General features: G+C 40.1%; 1 protein-coding gene across 1 annotated transcript in view; it reads left to right on the top strand.

The window, feature by feature from the left end:
* DAB1 (DAB adaptor protein 1) overlaps positions 1-18,820 on the top strand; it is a 439,744-nt gene that overhangs the window by 393,077 nt on the left and 27,847 nt on the right. The window contains exons 6-10 of the mRNA XM_065656728.1: positions 9,846-9,977; positions 10,565-10,684; positions 11,279-11,317; positions 12,644-12,709; positions 17,313-17,372. Coding sequence (XP_065512800.1) covers positions 9,846-9,977; positions 10,565-10,684; positions 11,279-11,317; positions 12,644-12,709; positions 17,313-17,372 — 417 coding nt within the window. The remainder of the gene's footprint in view (positions 1-9,845; positions 9,978-10,564; positions 10,685-11,278; positions 11,318-12,643; positions 12,710-17,312; positions 17,373-18,820) is intronic.

Genomic DNA, 18,820 nt, shown 5'->3' with positions numbered 1-18,820 from the left:
AAAGGAATCAGTAGCAGGAACAAGCCAGCACCCCGTGCATCAAGGCCGTGAAAGTCTCTACTGCGGGCATGAAGTTGAAGGCGAGGGCAGTGCTGCCTGGCAGCTTTTCTGAAGGGCAACCGCTGCGTGACACCCGCTGCCAGGACAGCAAAGCAAGGCAGGGAACAAAAAAGCAAATGCAGTTGAGCTGTGCTTTCTGCTGGGCCGTGTCTGTGTGCAGACTCTTTAGTTTGCTTTTGGAGATTTTGGTTAGCAGGAGAAGACTAAAACCAAACATTCGGCCTGTTTTTACATGGAAATGAGCATGGAAGAAACAACTCCAGGCATGAAAATGTGCAAATGGGACCTTTGGGGCTCCCTTTTGGAGGGTGCCAGGGCAGAGCTTCTAAATACTCTCCATTGCCTGAGTTGAAATCTGGAACTGTTGACACACAATGTGCCAGGCACCTACTGAGTATAACTCCAGAAATTCCCACCTCGGGATAATGCAGGAAGGGAAAGAAAATGAAATTGAGCCAAAAATTGTGTGCAAGGTCTTTGTTCTCTTTCTAGAGTCTCTTTGAGGTTTGCCTTTTATGTTTTATTTTATTCTTATCTTTGGGCTCAAGTACTGCACACACTCACTGTGTTGCTACGGATGTTTTACGTCCTAAGTTAAGTGTCCGTTGTGGGACCTGAACAAATGAAGGAGCGGCACATCTATGGGGTTATCTGAAGTTTGTTTCTACATGCAGCTATAACTCGAAGGAAGAGGTTTCCTCTCTTTTTTGTAGGAAGACTGGAAATAAAATGGCATGGTCTTTGTGACCAGGATAGGTAGTTAATGTACTACCTCTGAATGGTAAAGCTCATCGCTTCAGAGTCATCTTCTGCAAACCTGCAGGTACATTGAGTCCATCAACAGCCTTCAGGCTCCTTCAACATAGGTGTCATTATAATGCTCTGTGATTGCACACCTCCGGTTATGGAATAATCCGAGATCTTAGAGTATTGACAGAGGTTGTTCCCTAGTCTTTTCAAAAAGTCTGCCAGAGCTTCACAGGCCAGTTCTGCATCGGGAAGAACATCCAACAGCTCAGACATCTCTGCTGGGAACCAGGAGGATTTCTCATGATAACAAATTCTGGCAAAAGTAGGAGTAGAGAAGGGTGATCCCAGGATGGAAGGCTTATTTGTGGTATGGAAAGGAAAACTCAAGTGTTTCTCATAAGCAAACTGATGTCTGTGGTAGGAGATATATCAGGATGTCTCCTTTAGCCAGTATTGTATATCTATATGTTGGCCCCTAGAAAACGAAGCCATTAGAGATGAAGAGTTGGGCTGAGTGGATTTTGTCCAATTCTTTACTGTGCCACTTGAAACCAATCTGTCATTGTGGAACCCAGGATTTCTTGCTTGTATGCTTTGGTTTATTTCTGATTTTGAAATCATGTTTGTATTTGAAAGATACAAAACATTGTGTCATGTGAACTTCTCAACTTTTTTGCTTTCATTTTCAATTGGCTTGTGAACATGACATAGTGGTTATACATGGTTTGTGAATTCGTAGAGTCCTTTTCTATTCTTGTTCTTCTCTGTACATATGCTTTCCCTCAGCCCCCTTTGGAGTCTTATTAAATTGGTATGAGTATCTGAGAGACAGATAAATATAGAATAAATCCCTCTTGTCTTTTTTCCCCTTTTCCAGGAAAGTTTGTAATGTCATGGAAGTAGATTTATGCTTAAAGAAAGCAGCTGTTTGATGACTACCCAGTGCAACTTAAATTTTAGTATTGCCAGATGAGTGGCATTTTTGTGATCTTTGCAAGCTCTGCTTTATAGGGTTTGCATGACAAATTGAGAGAATCAGAGGCTGGTTTTCAGTGACGAGCTTTTTGAATCACAAGGGTGCGAGAGAAGGGTGGGCTATAATGCTGAACCTGAAGCTGTTAAGATCTGAGGCAGTTAAAGTAAAAAAATTAAATCCATAGCTCCTTGGAGTTGTGCAAAGGAATTTCTTGTGCTGTTCATGTAAATCTGAAACATTTCAGTAGGTGAGGAATATTGGTGTAAAGGAACAAAACACCCTTATAAGAGTAAGGCTTCACAGAAGACATTCACAGGCTGTAAACATGAATGCAATAAAAATATTGAGAGGTTCAGTGACACTTCAATGAACTGACTGTCTTCTTGCTGAATATTGTACTCCCTCAAATTCAAGATATAATCAATGAGGGCCTTAGAAGCTTCAGAGTATATCAGGAAAAAATACAAGGCACGGTCGGAGGTGCCTGTTGCTGTGCATAGGCTGTATACAAGCTCTGGCTTGAGAGCAGAGGGGCGATATTGGCATGTTTATGGCGCTTTTGATCTAGTGCCCATTTTGCAGAAGATGATGAGGTGGGTGCTAAGGGAGAATACACTTGGACAGATGTGTTGCAGCCCTGGAAACCCAGCGGTGGCCGCTGGGCAGCTGCCATCCCAAGGAATATAATATCCTTAGAGGCAAGTATTACTGCTTGTACACCACATCAAAATAGTGAAATGGCAAGATAAAACAATGTGTTGTAGTCTATAGGTGGTCCCATACAGCTGCAATATAGGGCCATGTTGCATTACTGAGCTGATTATGGCATAATGGGGCCATTGATTTTGGTGTGAAGGATCAGATTTGCTGCTTCCTGGCATCTCTGTGCAATCCTTCTTTGTTTTAACCATCCTGATAAAACAATGACTCTGTCTGATGCAGAAGCAATAAGAAAATAGCATGAGACTCATGGGAGGTCCAGCATCACGGCTTTAGTGTAGCACATTTGTTTTTTCAAAGCTCTCTGAAAACGTTTCCTTGCCCTTCAGGATTTTCTTTGTCCTGGAACAATATTTGCAAGTACATATTCAAAATATAACTCGGAATTAATAGTAATTGGACAAGGGGTTTAGATTTAGCTAGCTACTTTCACTCCTGGTACAATAAAAAATTGAAAAGCCTTTGAAGTGAAGATATGCAATTGGCTGTGTGTGCATTCCAGTTTTGTTTTGTGCCTTTCACAAGTTCATATATCTAATAAATGGATCTTCTGTGTGAGCAACTTAGCATTTGCTTCCTAAGACAGTGAACAATAACTAAATCCACGTCTGGTCTTTGTCAGACATTATTACAAATTATGAGAGCCAGACAGAAGTTTATTACCTTAGTGGTGTTCTCTTCCACAAATTAGGTTCTTGGAACATCCAGCTAGCTCAATATCGTAGATCCATTAATCACAATTAGACTGCTGTGCTGGCAAAGTTAAGTCCCGCTGACTTAATTGACTCCCGGTGTATGTTGGGGGTCTCGGGTGAGGACAACTCCAGACCAGTCGAGAGCATCGCTGCATGTGCCTGTGGCAGGAGGCACAGACAAGGACACTCCGCTTTGCTCTCTTCACAATGTGCTGCTCTCGCTCCCCAGATAAGATACAGGCAGAAGCAGGAGACTTTTTTTCATCAAGCAAAGGAAATGGTAAGGATGATTTCAGATTCTAGCTGAGGCTGAAGTACCCTTTTAAACTATTTTCCCGAGTCCAACCAAATAGGCTCCTACCTGGGGTATTTTCGCTAAGTGCTTGTCTATATATAGGATGAATTGAAGTGTACAGATTGAGCTTAGTCTAGCACTTCACTTGAAGACGTGCTTATCCTTACACATACGATTATACTCACTGATTTTTGTCCTTCCTGCATATTGCCACGTAAGCTTGGGAAGTCACATAATCTGGTTTTTGCTTCAGTCTCCTCAGTTGTAGGAAGAGAACTTTATTACTATTATTGTTATTAAGAGGAAATGAAATTTACATATCTTTTGGGTGCTTTGGTGTGTCACAGCCAGATGGCTGACCCCCTGGAGGGACTGAGTCTGTGATAACTGGGGCTAAATCTGTCTCAATTATTTTCTTTATCAGCACCATATTTTACATGCCTGTTTGTGATGCATAGACCAAGCTCTGGTCTGCATGTAATCTGAAAGTGCACTTCTTGTGCCAAGTGTTTTTATTGCAAAGCTTGTGCACAGAACACCTTGTAGAAGTTGGCACTTGGAAAATCTTTCTTTATGTTATTGTCTGCAAAATCAGTGTGTATGGAAGAAGCACAGGGATTAGACAGGTTTATTCCCTTCTCATTGTGAAGACATGCTTAAAGACTGCCTTCTGAGAAGTCCGCTACCACATTTAAGCCAAATTACTGTGTTCTGTCATATATTGTTTATTCTGCAGTGCTCTCCCCATGGACGTGCGACTAGGTACTCATCACGGTAGGAAAGGAGTGTTGGATTTGAAATATGATGTTTCCTATTTTCTTTTGTTTAGACACATTTTCTCCAAAGCTGTTTCTTTTGTGAGCGCTATTTTTTCTCCTTCCCTCCAACATCCCCGGTTGTTTTATATGGCCTGGGTGAACTTCTCGCCTCTTTCTGACCCATTGGAGCAAAATCCAGACAATTTTTTTGTATAAATCTTTGGAAAATGGGCCAAAGTAATAGGAGAGAAGAAGGATAATGAAAAGCATCTGCCCAGTGGAGGATTTGCAGCAGCAGCCTGTCACTAATTGAGAAGTGAGTCAGCAATGCTAAATTCTCAAGGCGTGTTGCAAAGCCTTATCAGGTTGGGTTTAGCTGCCTCTGGCATGTTTTTGTACTGTGCCGAGTACCCAGGAACCCCCAGGAAGGGAGGGGAAAGGCTGTGGGTGAAGGCACTGGTGGCAGTGGGGGAGCAATTGGCTTTTTGGATGGATGAGCTCTGTCACCACCCCTGCTCTTGGCTGCCCTGTGCTGTGTCCAGCAGCAATTCACGGGGAGTTTGGAGCTGTTGGTAACTATAGCTCTGAAGCATGCCAAGCTGCATCCTCTGCACTGTTTCAGTTTAAACCCAAAATTGCAGCAGCGGTTGGGGAAGGCTTGTTGCGTTTCCCCCATCTGCTCGTTCCCTGCGTATCGCGGTAGGCTGATGCTTTGCCACCCCATCTGCCACACGAGCAAGTTCATGGTGCAAATACGATTTACTGATTCATTTTCCATTTCACTGACATTTGAGATTGTTGACTTGTTCCCCAAATTGTCCATACACAGTCCCATTGAAACACTTGTCTGTATGGGGAATGGAAGCTGAGAGGTTCACAACTGCTTAGCAGGTGTTCATCCATCAATAATGGGTACCAGGGAAAGGGAAACTTCCATGCCAGCAATGGTTTTGGGGAGAATTGGATGTTTTGGGGTTTTTTAAGTTGTCAACATACAGGAGACTGCTCTCCATCCTTGGCTGAAAGTTATAAAACTAGATAGGTCTGGAATTTGAATCTGCAACTGTAGGGAATTCAGATGTTTTCACGTCTGCTCCTTGAGCGTGTATTTGGGCTGTGGGTGTTCATGATGGAGATGAGCAGCTCCAGACACTAAGTTCAGTGAGACAGCAGAGAAGCGTTGCAGCACAAACCTGGGCAATAGAGAAATGCTTGCGAACATTTGCTGTCCTCACGATCCCTGCAAACCTCAGGACGTTGTAAGGAAGAAGAACATGTGACAAAGTGCTGTGGTATGAACATCTTGAGCACTGTCAGGAGCACAGCAGCATCCCGGGTGTAGCAGAGGAGCCACACATCTGTACCGCTCCAGCCTTTCTTGCAGCAATGAGATAAAATTCATCTCCGAACCACTCAGTGTTTCACAATTCATTGTTTTCACTTAACGTGTTGCAGTGAGTAATGGTCAGTGTACTATTGCGCTTCTGGCTTGCTAAGCTTGTTGTGAGGGCGTTGCTGTGATTTTCCATATTAGGTTCAGTTTCCATGATTTGTTCAGTGATCTTCCTAAATGTGCAGGTCCTGATTTCCTAATGTGCTGCTGAGCAATCAAAACATCAGTGGGAGTACAGAGGGCTTGCAGGTAGACAGCAACATGACTGAAACTATAGTCCATAAAGTTATTTTGTTATGAATCCATTAAGGATTTTGCAGTTTGGTGAGTAACTTTTTGATGTTTGGGGAGACTTACGTGATGCTCAAAATGTGCTGTCTCTTACTCAAATGTGATAGAGGTGAATAGAGAGGAATAGAAATGCAGAGGATGCTTGTGCCGTGTCTGTCACCCACATCCCGGTATTGACGTGGACATTATAACAGCGGAGCTGTCGGTTGTTGGCACCTCTCTGAAAATGGGCTCACCGTTTAGTTATTCGAGGTGAAAGGCTGCACAACTGAAATCCCTGTGAAACTTGTCCTTGTAGATACGATATTGTCTGGTACACGCTTCCTGCTTTCGGTGGGGCAGCGTTTATGGGAGGCTTTGCAGCTTGCAGGATATTATTTTGTTGTGGCTCTTAACACTGCGCCCCAGGCTCCACTAAATAGACAACCTCATTAAAAGAGAAATAGCGATAGTAAAGCAGTGACTTTCTCATGCCACCTAACTCACATCTTTGACATGATTGCTGGACCCTCCAAGTACTTAATTGATTGACTTAATTGATTTAGTGGCACTGGAGGCTACAGCATGGAAATAAAGGGGCAAGAGGAGGATAAGGGGTGAAAAAATTTATGATGGGTGCCAAGCAGCCTGAGGGAAATTAGAAATGCTACAGATCTCAGAGTCAGCTAAATCAATTCAGTGTGATGTACAGGGAGCAACGTGGGGGAAGAGGAGAAGCAGGGGGTAGGATGGAAAAAAGGAGAGAAAATAATGGCTGGTGGGAGAGACCAGAGCAAACTCAAGGGGGAGAGGGAGGACGGCAGCCTTGGTGGATGCGGGTATTTTTGACTTCTTTAACACCAGGAAAAAGCTTTCTAATGTCTGAATAAAATATGGTCATGCCATCATGTTTAGCCTAAAAAGAAGGACTTGTGCATCACAGGACTGTTGTAGTTATCCATTGTGAAACGTTATCTGTGCTCGCATTTAAAATCCTCCATGTTTGCAATGGTGAATAAAGTCACAGGAGACCTAAAATAATTTGGAGGCTATGTTCAGTGGATTTTTTTAACAACTGAATCTTAAATGTTAAATTACTTTCTAATCTGTGCAATATTTAATTGACTATATTGAACCATAATATAAATTAAGTCTTGTCTATAATTTGTTCTGTCCTACTGCAGCCCTCCAAAACAATTTGATACCTCACTTATGAATTGGTAAATGGCTCGTAGCAGCGCTCAGCAAAGATACAGTAAAAACATCAAGTAGTGTGTGATGCAACCCATCAGCATGGATGTACGGGAGTGTCATAAACATTATGAAAGAATTCTTTTATGTGCTTCTGACCAACTAGAGACAGGATTAAATCATGGCGAAACCTTGAAGATATATAAGAAAAAAATAATAGGAGGCAGATCAGCTTGTGAATGTTGAGCACTGAGCAGCAGTTCTGCTAGAAGCAATCTTCTGTGCCTTCTGTTTCTTTTCTTTTCAGGACTGTTTATATCAAGTATCGAGGGGGTGGCTACATGTGAGCGGTTACAAACTGAGGGATAAAGACGCCATTTCTATCGGTTTGTCTCATTTTACGGGACAGATGAATCTGTGCGAATGCACCAGATGCAAATCTAATCAGAACATGCAAAGACCTTGTATTTATAGGTAGTCTGAGTTGTTGGGTGGCTGGATGAGATGGTGTTTCTCCCTGTGCTGTCCCTTCTGCTGTCCTGTGCTCTCCTGCATGTCTCGCTGCTGTGAAGGGCTGTGCAGGGTATTAGGCTGATCCTTAAAACACAGATTTACAGAAAGGGTGCAGTTCTGGTCTTGCATTTTATCATGGTAAATCCCTACTGATTGCAACAGGAGTCTCCTTTCTGCTTTACGATGAGCGTAAATCAGGCGTTCCTTAAATAATACTTGGAATCAGGCATTGGAATGTGTAGAAAGGACACATTAGATGAATCGAGGGCTGTGAAAATACAGGTTCGAAGGAATGCTTGGAGCTACATTTGTGTACAGATGTGTATATGCAACATTGAATTTCATGTGTATGTTCCAACTCAATATCCCTCAAACAAATGAAAAACTCTTGCTAAACACTCCATACCATAAAATATGTGAAAGTATAATGTTGCAGTCACCTTTACTTAATTTGTACATCTATTGATACAGTATGTAAAATATCATAACCATTAAAAATGTAATGATTTTTGAACGGTTAATGAGGGTTCCCAAATAAATTGGAGTGTCTCCATCTGCTGTCTTACATTGTGGGTGATACTTTTCCATGGTAGAATGATCTTCAGATTTAATTCCGTGACGAAGAAATCTGATCGCAGTTTAATTTCAGTGCAAAACGCTGTCTCACAATCAATAAAGCAATGTCAAAGAACTTTGATTTAATAGAAGCCAGAGATAACGCTCCCTGTCATATGCAGAATAGAGAGATGGGAACATTTCATTTCATTGTAACAAATAGCATGCAACTTGGTTTTCAGAAAAACCTAATAAATCAATATCCCTGTATTATCTAAGTAAGATCCCATCATTAATTTTAAATGCTTAACAAATTGGGAGAGTCTGAAGTGCACCTTCAGCTCAGCCACATTCAGCCCAAAGTCAATGGCAACACTTCCATTTTCCTTCGAGCAAGCAATCTCGATGTTGGGAAGTTAGGAGTCATTTACTGTGAAGTGAAAGTGAAAAATGTCCACTCTTTTGTTTTATATATAGTCATCTGTCTCTTACGCACTGCCTCTCCTTTTAAATTTCAGTCCGTGTCCTCCTGAAGTCTCATCGCTTGTCACTTGCCCTGCACGCGCTCAGCCTTTTCGCTTCTACACACACACGTCTTCTCCAGTTTTGAATTTTAAAATGTTTTTTCAACCTCTAAAAATAACCGGTTGTTTAGAGATTGCCTGGATAGCATGCTGATTTTCAAAATGTGCTTTTCTCCAAACCAGCAGGTGTCTGGACCTCAAAAGAATTCTCTGTGAAGCTTTGCGTGCTCTCAGAAATAGCATTATCCCTAGATGATATAAGAGCAGGTCAATATATCAGAAGGTAGAAATTCAAACTAATAGATTGGTTTAGATAAACTTTTCAAGGACGTTATTTTAAGTAGAAATATTTAAATATTATTTTGGTAATAAAATACTATTTAGTCCAAAGTGACAAAGGTGCTGGTGCTCCAGGACATGTCTCTTGGAGTCTCAGATTCGTGTCCTCACTCTGGAGAGGGTTTTTCTCATACATTTAAAACAAAATTGAGTCTTTTTGTTATTACAGTTAACCAAAGTGAGGTTTTAAATTAAATGTCAACTGTTGCTTTTAGCATTGTTTCCAAGTTAGGTAATTGTGTTTCCATGAATTTTCTGGGAAAAATACATTTTTGGAGTTGTGTTACTGCTTTAAATGGAATATGGCTTGCTGGCTGATGGGAAGCGTTGCAGAAATGAAGCAAGTCTGGTGCTGGTTCTTAGCAAGGTTGGATATCTCAGCTCTGGCTCTGCAGCCCCTGCGGATCTGTCCGTACTCGGGCTCACCCTGTATGAAGCTACAGGTGCTGCTGCTGCTTTTATATACCCACAAATATCGGTTCTGTACCTAGGATGCTATGTAGGTAGTAGCTAGATAGCATGATATTTTCTATTGAATTGTATCTTATCAAAAGATTAAAAAAAAAAAAAATTCAGCTGAAGCTTTTAGTAAAATTATTAAAGCAAGTCAAGTTTGGCTAGATTTTGAAAAGAAAATAGGCTTAGAAAGTTCAGATATTAATTGATTTTGATACCAGGTTATGTTTGTTTTAATTCCATGGGAGTATTGAGATCCAGATAAAACATTGATGAAAAAGAAATCGTACAGCTTTTTAATGGAACATTTTGATGGATATTTCTTACTGTGATTTTTTTTTTTTTAATAGCTATTACAGCACCACCATGCAGTTCATGAAATTTCATACATCGCAAAGGATATCACAGACCATCGAGCATTTGGATATGTATGTGGAAAGGAGGGAAATCACAGATTTGTGGCAATAAAAACAGCCCAGGCAGTAAGTATCAGATGACTGTCATTTTGTACAGTGCAACTCAGTAGAAAAGCCGAGTTCATAAGAAGCTGTTCAAGAGGCCAATGCAAGATTGTTTATGTGCTAGAGTTGTCACAAGAGTCTGCTTAGATGTTCTTAAATAGCAAATTAAGGAAAACAGCTTGGGAAAAAGGGAATGTTTTTCACTCTCTCTGATTTTTCCTGATGTATTTTTTTTATAATCAGTTTCTGCTTTCCTTTCCAACTAAACTAGCCTGGATACAGATACGTTTGCTTATATTCCTATACTCATCTAAGTAGAAAGTAATAAATACCAAAGAGCTACTTTGCATATAGTCTACTGTAATTTCGTTGTATGAGACACCACTAATATATATGGGTTTATATTCATATATGTACCTTTTATATTCATAATGCCTTTTATATTCATAATTATAATTAATTTGCAAATATAGTTAGTTTGGTAGAAATGAAACGTGGATGAAGTTCTCTCTGATTGCGGAGATGCCGTAACTGTTCTATCAGCAGGATGGGATAAGAGGGGTATATTTCCCATATAGAAACCTTCTTTCCTTTTTTTGCTTCCATAGGCTGAACCTGTAATTCTGGACTTGCGAGACCTGTTTCAGCTCATCTATGAACTGAAACAAAGGGAAGAAATGGAAAAAAAGGCACAAAAGGACAAACAGTGTGAACAAGCGGTATACCAGGTACACGCATAAGCTTAGACTACTGCCAAGAAAAAATGTGATTTGACGTATCCCCCAAAAGTTGCTCCAAAGAGGCACTGAGCATCCTCAGCATTTCTTAACAGCAATGGGTTTGACCGGTGCTAGCTTCAAATGGACAAATATGAACGCAACAGCCACCGTGAGCTCAGAAGTAGGATTAAACAGTGATGAAAGCGATCACTTGGGGCATGATGAATGTGTTTAGCTACTGGGAATGTTCTGTTCATTTCCCCCGTAGTGTTTCTTCTAATGTAGAAGGAAAGTTTTAATGGTCAGTGTGTTGTAAGTCAGGTTTTTAACAGTCTTATAATTTAGGGAAGATTCAACATACTTCTGAATGCATGTATTGGAATCAAATCGGATAAGGTGCAGATTGTTAAACTCGGATGAAACTTGAATAAAGTTACTTTGAACAATAATGCGACTTTATCTGTATGCTAAAGAACAAAAACTATATACCTACCTGCCCATTTTACTTATTTCTCTGCTGTCCTTCTATTTCTGAATACAGTTCTTTTATCTCTACTGTTTATGTTCTTTGCTTTTACTGCCTGTCCTCTTACTTTGCTGTAGACAATTTTGGAAGAAGATGTAGAAGATCCTGTATACCAGGTAATTTCTGAAGCTGTATGGCCTTGGAGTTTCAGAAATGATTAGATAATATGTTATCTTCAAACACAGCCAAAACCTTTAACAAGATGTTTTGAAATTTACTGAGATAAGTCTTCTGAGAAACTTGCAAATTTTTACAGAAAGTAGAATATTTAGAGATTAAGCTGTAAGTAATGGCACAATATGTCTGTATAGAATAGACTATTTCGGTTATAGAGTATATTAGGTTAAATGTTTTGTAAATATTTCCTAAAATGTGGCTTGTGATTCCAGATTTTAAGTTCCAAATGAGATTTGGCATCACTTTTTAATACAAACTCCAACTAAAAAGGGAATTACTTTGAGAATAAAGACGATAACATCTTGTTCCAATAGTAATAAATTGACATTTTGGTTTTGGCTTCTATGGGGCCAGAATTTAATTCAGAGGGTGAATATTTTGAGTAAAAAAACAACAGTGGAATTGATGTCGTAACACATCTGCTTGTTGCCATTTGGGCTGTGATTTAATAAGAGATCTGAAATTTAAGTCTCATCCAAGCAAAATGTCTGGGAGCAAAGGCGATTATCAGAAAGGTGTCAATATGTTCATGTCCAATATCCTACTAAGTGTGAAGAAGAAAAAGATGTAATTTTGTTCTCGTGTTTTTGTGCTGAAACAAAATAGATGATAGTTTACCTTTTTTTTTCCTGGAGATTTTGTGTTCTTCCACTTAGGCATGTCAGTGGGAGGCACACCGAAAGAAACTGATTCAACCATTAGTGAATATTGAACAATGCCTAAGGTGCAGCAAGAAAGATGATAAGAATTAGGATGCCCTAAATTACTGTTCAGCTTTTGTAATGTCAGGAGTTTTACTTCGTGCTCTTCACAATAAAGCAAGAACCTGAAAGGGAAAAGTGTTGTGACAGCCTTTTGCATGTGGCCTGTTCCATGAGCACCAGCCTGTTCTTCCAGTTCAAATTTAGCTTTTTTTATTCATAGATCATAAATATATGTGGAAATAATTGCCATTATGTAAAAGAGGCAACATTCACGTTGACTACAGAAAATTAATATTGGGCCACAGGCGGTCTCCCTAGTGAGAAAGAATTAGGAAGTTGCTGTAATGATCATTAGAGGAGATTTAGGTCTATTCACTGCTGGTGTATGAAATATGAAACAACCTTACTTGGCACTTTCCAACAAACCGGTTGTCCTGCTGCCAGCCTGTACTTTGAACTTGTTTCTTTAATGCCTGCCTGTGTTTTTACGTGGAATTCCAAATCGCCTTTTTCCCTTCTGTTTCATCTCTGACTTTTCCTCTCTGGCGGCTGGTGTCATAGTACATTGTGTTTGAGGCTGGACACGAGCCGATCCGTGAGCCTGAAACGGAAGAAAACATTTATCAGGTATAAAATCGCTAATTTCGGTGTTTTCATTGCAACGATTGCAAGCATTTAGTAAAGTACATTTCATATATAGTTCACTTTTATTAGTTCTCATTCATCGCGAAAATGTCTGACATTTCATTCTGATGACATGAATAATCTGCCGGTCTCGGTGTGATTTTTCTGTTGTTTGTCATTTCAGCTTCTGCAAATTTTATTAACTTTGTCAACTCATGAAAGGTCTTAAACTTTTGAGTACACCATATAAGGTGATGAATAGTGAATTCTCGTTTTTTCTGTTAATTTTTTGAAACACCTATTCTGAGAAATGGATACTGAAATGTGATAGAGGGCAGACCATCCAAGCAATTCGTACAAGGACATTTTGATGGTACTGTTCTTCTTTCTGGCTAACCAAGGAAATAACTGAGCAAACCTAAGAGCTCAGTGGATATCCCCCAGACTGGGAAAAATATTTTCTGAGTGCATATGTTATGTTAGAGCCCAAGCTTGCATTCTTCACGCTGACAAAAATTGCATTGAAAGCAATATAAAATAATCTTTTGTCATGCAGTTTATCCTCAAGGGATCGATACAGGGTTTATTAAAATATAATGTACTTCATTTTGTATCATATACCAGAGGCAAATGTGGAGACAGAAATCTCTGTATGCTGTAAGAAAATTGTGATTTGAGGAAATCATTTAGTATGGAGGGGCAGGAGACTCAAGCAGTGATTAAGCGTTTCCTCTAGCTGTACTAGAGGTTGATCTGCTAATAAGAAAAGCTTTTATAAGGTAGAGAAAGCAAGGATAGAATGGAAGAAGAAAAAAAAAAAAGGAAAAGTTTTCTTAAGTAATAGAAAAGGTAGGAAGATAATAAAGAAAAAGAAAAAAAAAGGTAGAATTGCTGGAAGCCAAAATAGAAAGAAGCAAAGGGGAAATGCAAGTTAAACATTAGAAAATAACCATCTTATAGACCCCGTCACAGGGTTATTAAGATGAGATTTGCTTAACCTGGTTCTGTTATTTCCTGGCACTCCACCGCACACACGAGAATATGCATCTTTCTGCATTCTAGACCACGACATGCAAAACTCTCAAGGTGAGAGTGTGCCTAAGGTGGAAAATTTTCTGCTGCATAGTGTCGAAAGCTTTACTATCTTCAGGAAAGCATCTGTTAAAAAATTACTACTCTGTGTAGTAATACTATGTTTTTATGCTAGAACCAAAAATCTCGTGGCAACTACATTCAGACCAAAGTGTTCTGATTGTTGTTCGTGGAAGTGCGGAGCTTTTAGTGATGTTTTAGAGAAGAACCAGGTAGAATGGGGACGTCGCTGCCAGTGTTTGGAGACCTAAGAGCAAACTTTGGTGGGGAGGGAAGAAGTGGGAAATGTGTTCTGAGGAATGGCCTAAAGAACAGGAGGACTCTCTGGGCATTTGCTTTTTCTTAAAGTGGGGATGGAAGATTCTGAGCATATAGTGATGTCTTGCCTTATCTCAGGGTGCTGCTGTTACTGTCCTGGAAGTCACCAGAGGATTGCTCAGGGCTTCATATCGCAATGTCTGCATGTGATGAATTTTTTCCTCCCACAGTGAGGTGCAGAAAATATCTCTGATACTCCTCAGTATAGGCAGTCTAGCGTTGTCCTTCTTTGTATTTACTACAGGCAACACCCTGAATACAGCAAACATTGAGATGAGGGAGCTACGAGTCTTTTTCTATTATCTGTTGTAATTTACAGATGCCAAAGTATCGCTACCATAGACTTGCCCAGAGCCATGAGCTTCCGAGTTCCCGTGGCCTTGGTGAGCTCTTGGCTTGCTGAAAATCTGGGTTCCCACAGCTCAGATCTTACACTGGCAAAATTGGTTCTTTTCCAAGATTTTGATGAACTCAACACCGTCCATTAAAAACTAAATTAGAAAAAGTCCTCTTTTTTTTGTTTGCTTGTTCTTTTGTTTTAGTTTGATGCAAATTGTTGCCAGCTCTGTTATTTACTACAAATGCTTCCTTGTAGTACACTTCGGTAAACATGCATCTCCTCAGTAACCTCATGCATCCTCGCTTCAGCCTCACCAAATCTTTCTTCTGGTGCTGCTCTGTTTTTTCAACCAAGAGCTGGTTTGCAAAGAATTCACTTCTCCTTTGGTGGGAAAGATTCCTACCCAGTGGGTAACTGGAGATGGAAGATATGTACCAAAAGTGACAATTTCTATTTCTTTTTAACATAGTAGAGGTCACGATTTTCTTTTTAAGCATTTTTCCACTCTCTCTGTCACCTTTCTTTGATACATTACCCCAAAGACTGTCTGTGTCTGTCTGCTCTTTTAATATTGTCTATGTAATTTGCTCTGATGTGTTAGTTAGGCAAGGACTTGATTGCCGAGCATGTGCCAATCCTCTCACCTAGTGTCAAATGTCTTAATAGCATCTCTTTTCCTGCCTGTTGTTTTAGTGAGGTGGGAATGGGATTGTGATAGGTGGTTTTGTACCGTGTATGTAGCAGCACTGGTCTCTTTGGAGAGGCAAGTTCTGCTCCGTGAGGAGTTGACAATCTGAGATGGGGGTTTCTGAGTCGTGGTGCTTGTATTGCCGGTAAGATACAAGTACGTCGAAATGGATCACAGCCCGTCACAGAGACAGAGCTGTCAGCAGCAACAGTGCTGGTACCTCTTTAGCTGATATTGCTAATCAAAGAAAAAACAAAAGAAATCACTTGCCGACCCCCAGTCTCAGTGGCAATGCAAAAAAAAGCGTGATGGTGCATGGCAAATAAAGACAAGATGACAGGCGGTATCAAGTTAGGAGAGAAAAATGTCTTTCAGAAAAGTTTCTCTGTCTCGATATTAAAAGTCAGGAGCTTTTCTCTAATGTAAGCTGGAGTGTGAAGGAGAGATTGATAGTGCAGGGAAATACTCATTCCACAATAAGCTGTGGATGGGCCTGTGCAAGTTGGGATTACTCCATGGAAAAGTTGTAAGGAGGAAAAGGAGAATGACTGAAGGGGAAACTTCCCAGAGGGAAGAGGAAAATGCAGCCTCATGACAGTTTATAAATAGTTTATCTTACCACAGTTGTCCTTTTTTTATGAAGACTAAGCGTTCCAATGACTTACTAAATAGACCATTCTTGGTTTCTGTTCTTATGCTGTCATGTAAAGCTCTCTCTTTGCAGGCTGTTATTTCCATGAAATTGATTTGTTCCACTGTTACCAGTTTCACGTATCTAATGTGATTTTAGTGGGTTTAGGGGAAGTGGTCAGTACTTTGAGAAAGCCAAGGCAAGCAAGTCATTGCCAGGATAGGAATAGAAGAGATCTTTTGAAAAGCTCATTCAGTTTCTGTGAGGGTTCTGTGCTCATGCTCTTGACAAACTTCTGCAGTGTGCACCAAGTTAAAGACAAACGGTTTCCCAGAAAGACTTCGACATTTAAACATGGGCAAGAGAATGTTTGGCTCATAGAAAGAGTTTTTGATATATTATACAGAATAAGAGATGATGGCACATCTCAATGGATAAGTAACATTCCTTCAGCTTCCCCTAAACCAGTCCTACTCTAATATCAGAATTCTAAGATATTTAATGTCTTAGAAAACAAAAATTGTAATTATTTTGTCGTATCTGCAGTATCATTTCTCCTACGGACCTGTGAGGTTTCATTAATGTCTGACATGTAACCTTCTTATGCTGAATGCCTTTGTTCAGTGGAAAAGTAGAACTGATTTACTTAAAGCATTTGTGCCAGTTTAGAGCATGTTTTTACTGTTCTTTTTGCTTGTGACATTTACAATAGACGTTCAGTGCTTCTAGGAAGGAAAGGAAATATAATCACAAAGTATAAATATGTAAACCAGCAGTCCTTGGGCAAGCAAAGTCCAGTATTACAAAGCAACTGAATTTACTTGAGCAGGTTATAAATGCCCAAGGTCTAAGTCGTGACTCGTTGACTCAGCTAAAGACTCGTCCAAAGTTTTTTAAGTGCATCATCCCCTGTCCATCTGAGGCTGTTGGCTTCAGCTCCCTGGCTGTGTCAGACTCTGTCAGGCCAATAATTCCATAGTACAAATTGCAGCATTGTACCCAAGCATCGCTTAGAGCAGCCGCAGGGCCCGATCGTGGCAGGGATACATGTTATGATGTTATGACTTTACTTGACTTAGATTATTAAATGAATTGGAAGGAAGAAATCTAACGCCATAGGCCAGTTGTCTCTTTCCCTCAGATCAGTAGCTCTGTGTGGGATCTCTGCCATGGAGGAAGATGACATACTGACCTGATCATGACTTCCATGTGCATCTTCAAACCCCCAAGTAAAATGAAAAAAGCAACCATTCAAGTAGGAAGCAGATCCAAGTGCACCTGGACTTAATGCAGCTGAAATTAACTGAGAATGAAAATCTCGTTTCTGAACACTGCTGGGCTTGAGGATTTAAAAAATTCAGATAGATGTTTTATTTCTTCACTGTCTTCACTGTTAATGGTACTGCTTGGATGAAAGGGAACCATCCCTGATTTCGTTAGTTTTAATGAGTATTCTGTACATAAATATCAATTGCTGATGTCAATTTTTCATCAAACCTGCTTGGGCAGTGACCTTAGTTTTCTTTTGCCTTTGCAGGTTCCTACCAGCCAAAAGAAGGAAGGTGTTTATGATGTGCCAAAAAGTCAACCTGTAAGTGTAAGTATCTTCCCTTTTTATGTGTAGTAAAGAACGTGTGTTTCTTAGCTTCTGTGACTTTCATTATTGTATGTAACATTTGGTACATTCCTCATGATGTGAATTTTGTCAGTGATGTGTTACAGATTGACTGGATTGCTTTGGAGTAACCAGGATTGTGATGTCACTTATACCCATCTCATTCATTGCTTAAATATCCTTTCTCTTTTCCGACTCATTTTTATGAAAGCCATCAATTAGAAATATGTCATCTGTGGTTAAGAGTCAACAGCGAGCCTTCTGCATGTTCATGCACAAATCGTTGCTGCCTGGATTAGAAGGGTTCCTCTATTACCAAATGCTCTGCAAGGTTTGTCACTCTGAGTGAGCATGGGCTGCATTTTCTCCCGTGTGCTCTGTCAGAGCCGTACTTTGAATATTGTGCTCGTTACGGCTTGGTTTAGTAGGACAAAAAGAGAGGCAAGGCCTGAGTAGAGTGGAGGTCAAGAGAAGTGGCATTAGGAAAAGGTATGTCAGAACATTATCTGTGATCTCTACAGAGATTTTCTGCAGCTAAAATGTCTACACCTCTCAGAAGACTTGCTGGTGAATTCGGTGTGCTGATAAGTAAAGATTTCTTAAGGAGCTTCAAATCAAATGTTACCAAAAAAATGAGAATTTGCATTAGAATTACTTTTCCATCATTTGGGAGAAAAACCAACCAAACAAGTTACATCAAAATCCAACCTAACATACAGCATAGAAAATCAATTATTTTTCCAATAAAACCAACTTCTATGGCAGCTTAGTGAGAGCCGTGGAGTTGTAGGGCAGAGATATGTGCGATTGCCATTGGTTCAAACAGCTGTGGGGAAACTCTGAAAGGAACTACATCAAGATTAACTGTGCAAAAAGACCTCATTCAACAAATTCCTGAGTGGCAGAATATTTTCTGTATGTATTGTGTTGTTTCTTGGTTATTGTGACCTGTAATCAGCACAAGGAGATTTCCTCCCAGTATTGCTACATATTATTTCTGTAATGCTCTAATGGCTAATGGTCAATACAGACTCAATTCTTTCTGTCCTGTGCCTTGCATGGACAGTAGCCTATTAAAAATAGGGTTAAGATGCTGTTGTGTCCGAATGTCTCTGTTCCCTTTCTATGTATTGGCATTTTGAAGAGGTGAAGCATTTATGCCCAGAATGTATAAGGAATGGGAACCAGTGGTTGAGAGAAGATGCCTTAGCAGCAAGGCATGCCTTTGCTGAAGGGCAGGTTATACTCTTTAATATAATTTTTTGCTATAGATACCTTGAGAAATTGCTTGATTACGTTGGCTACACGGAAAATTAGTATTTCTGAGGGCTTGCGTGAGGATGGAGAAAAACAAAGGAAAAGGTCAAGAATTTCAGTCTGCTGTAAGCATGGGGAAAACGCCTGTATTGAGGAGAGAAGGAACGTCCTTT

The sequence above is a fragment of the Caloenas nicobarica genome, chromosome Z, assembly GCF_036013445.1.
Source record: "Caloenas nicobarica isolate bCalNic1 chromosome Z, bCalNic1.hap1, whole genome shotgun sequence".
NCBI classification, from domain to species: domain Eukaryota; kingdom Metazoa; phylum Chordata; class Aves; order Columbiformes; family Columbidae; genus Caloenas; species Caloenas nicobarica.
The sequence above is the reverse complement of the archived record's forward strand: the minus strand, read 5'-3'. Positions and strand labels throughout refer to the sequence as shown.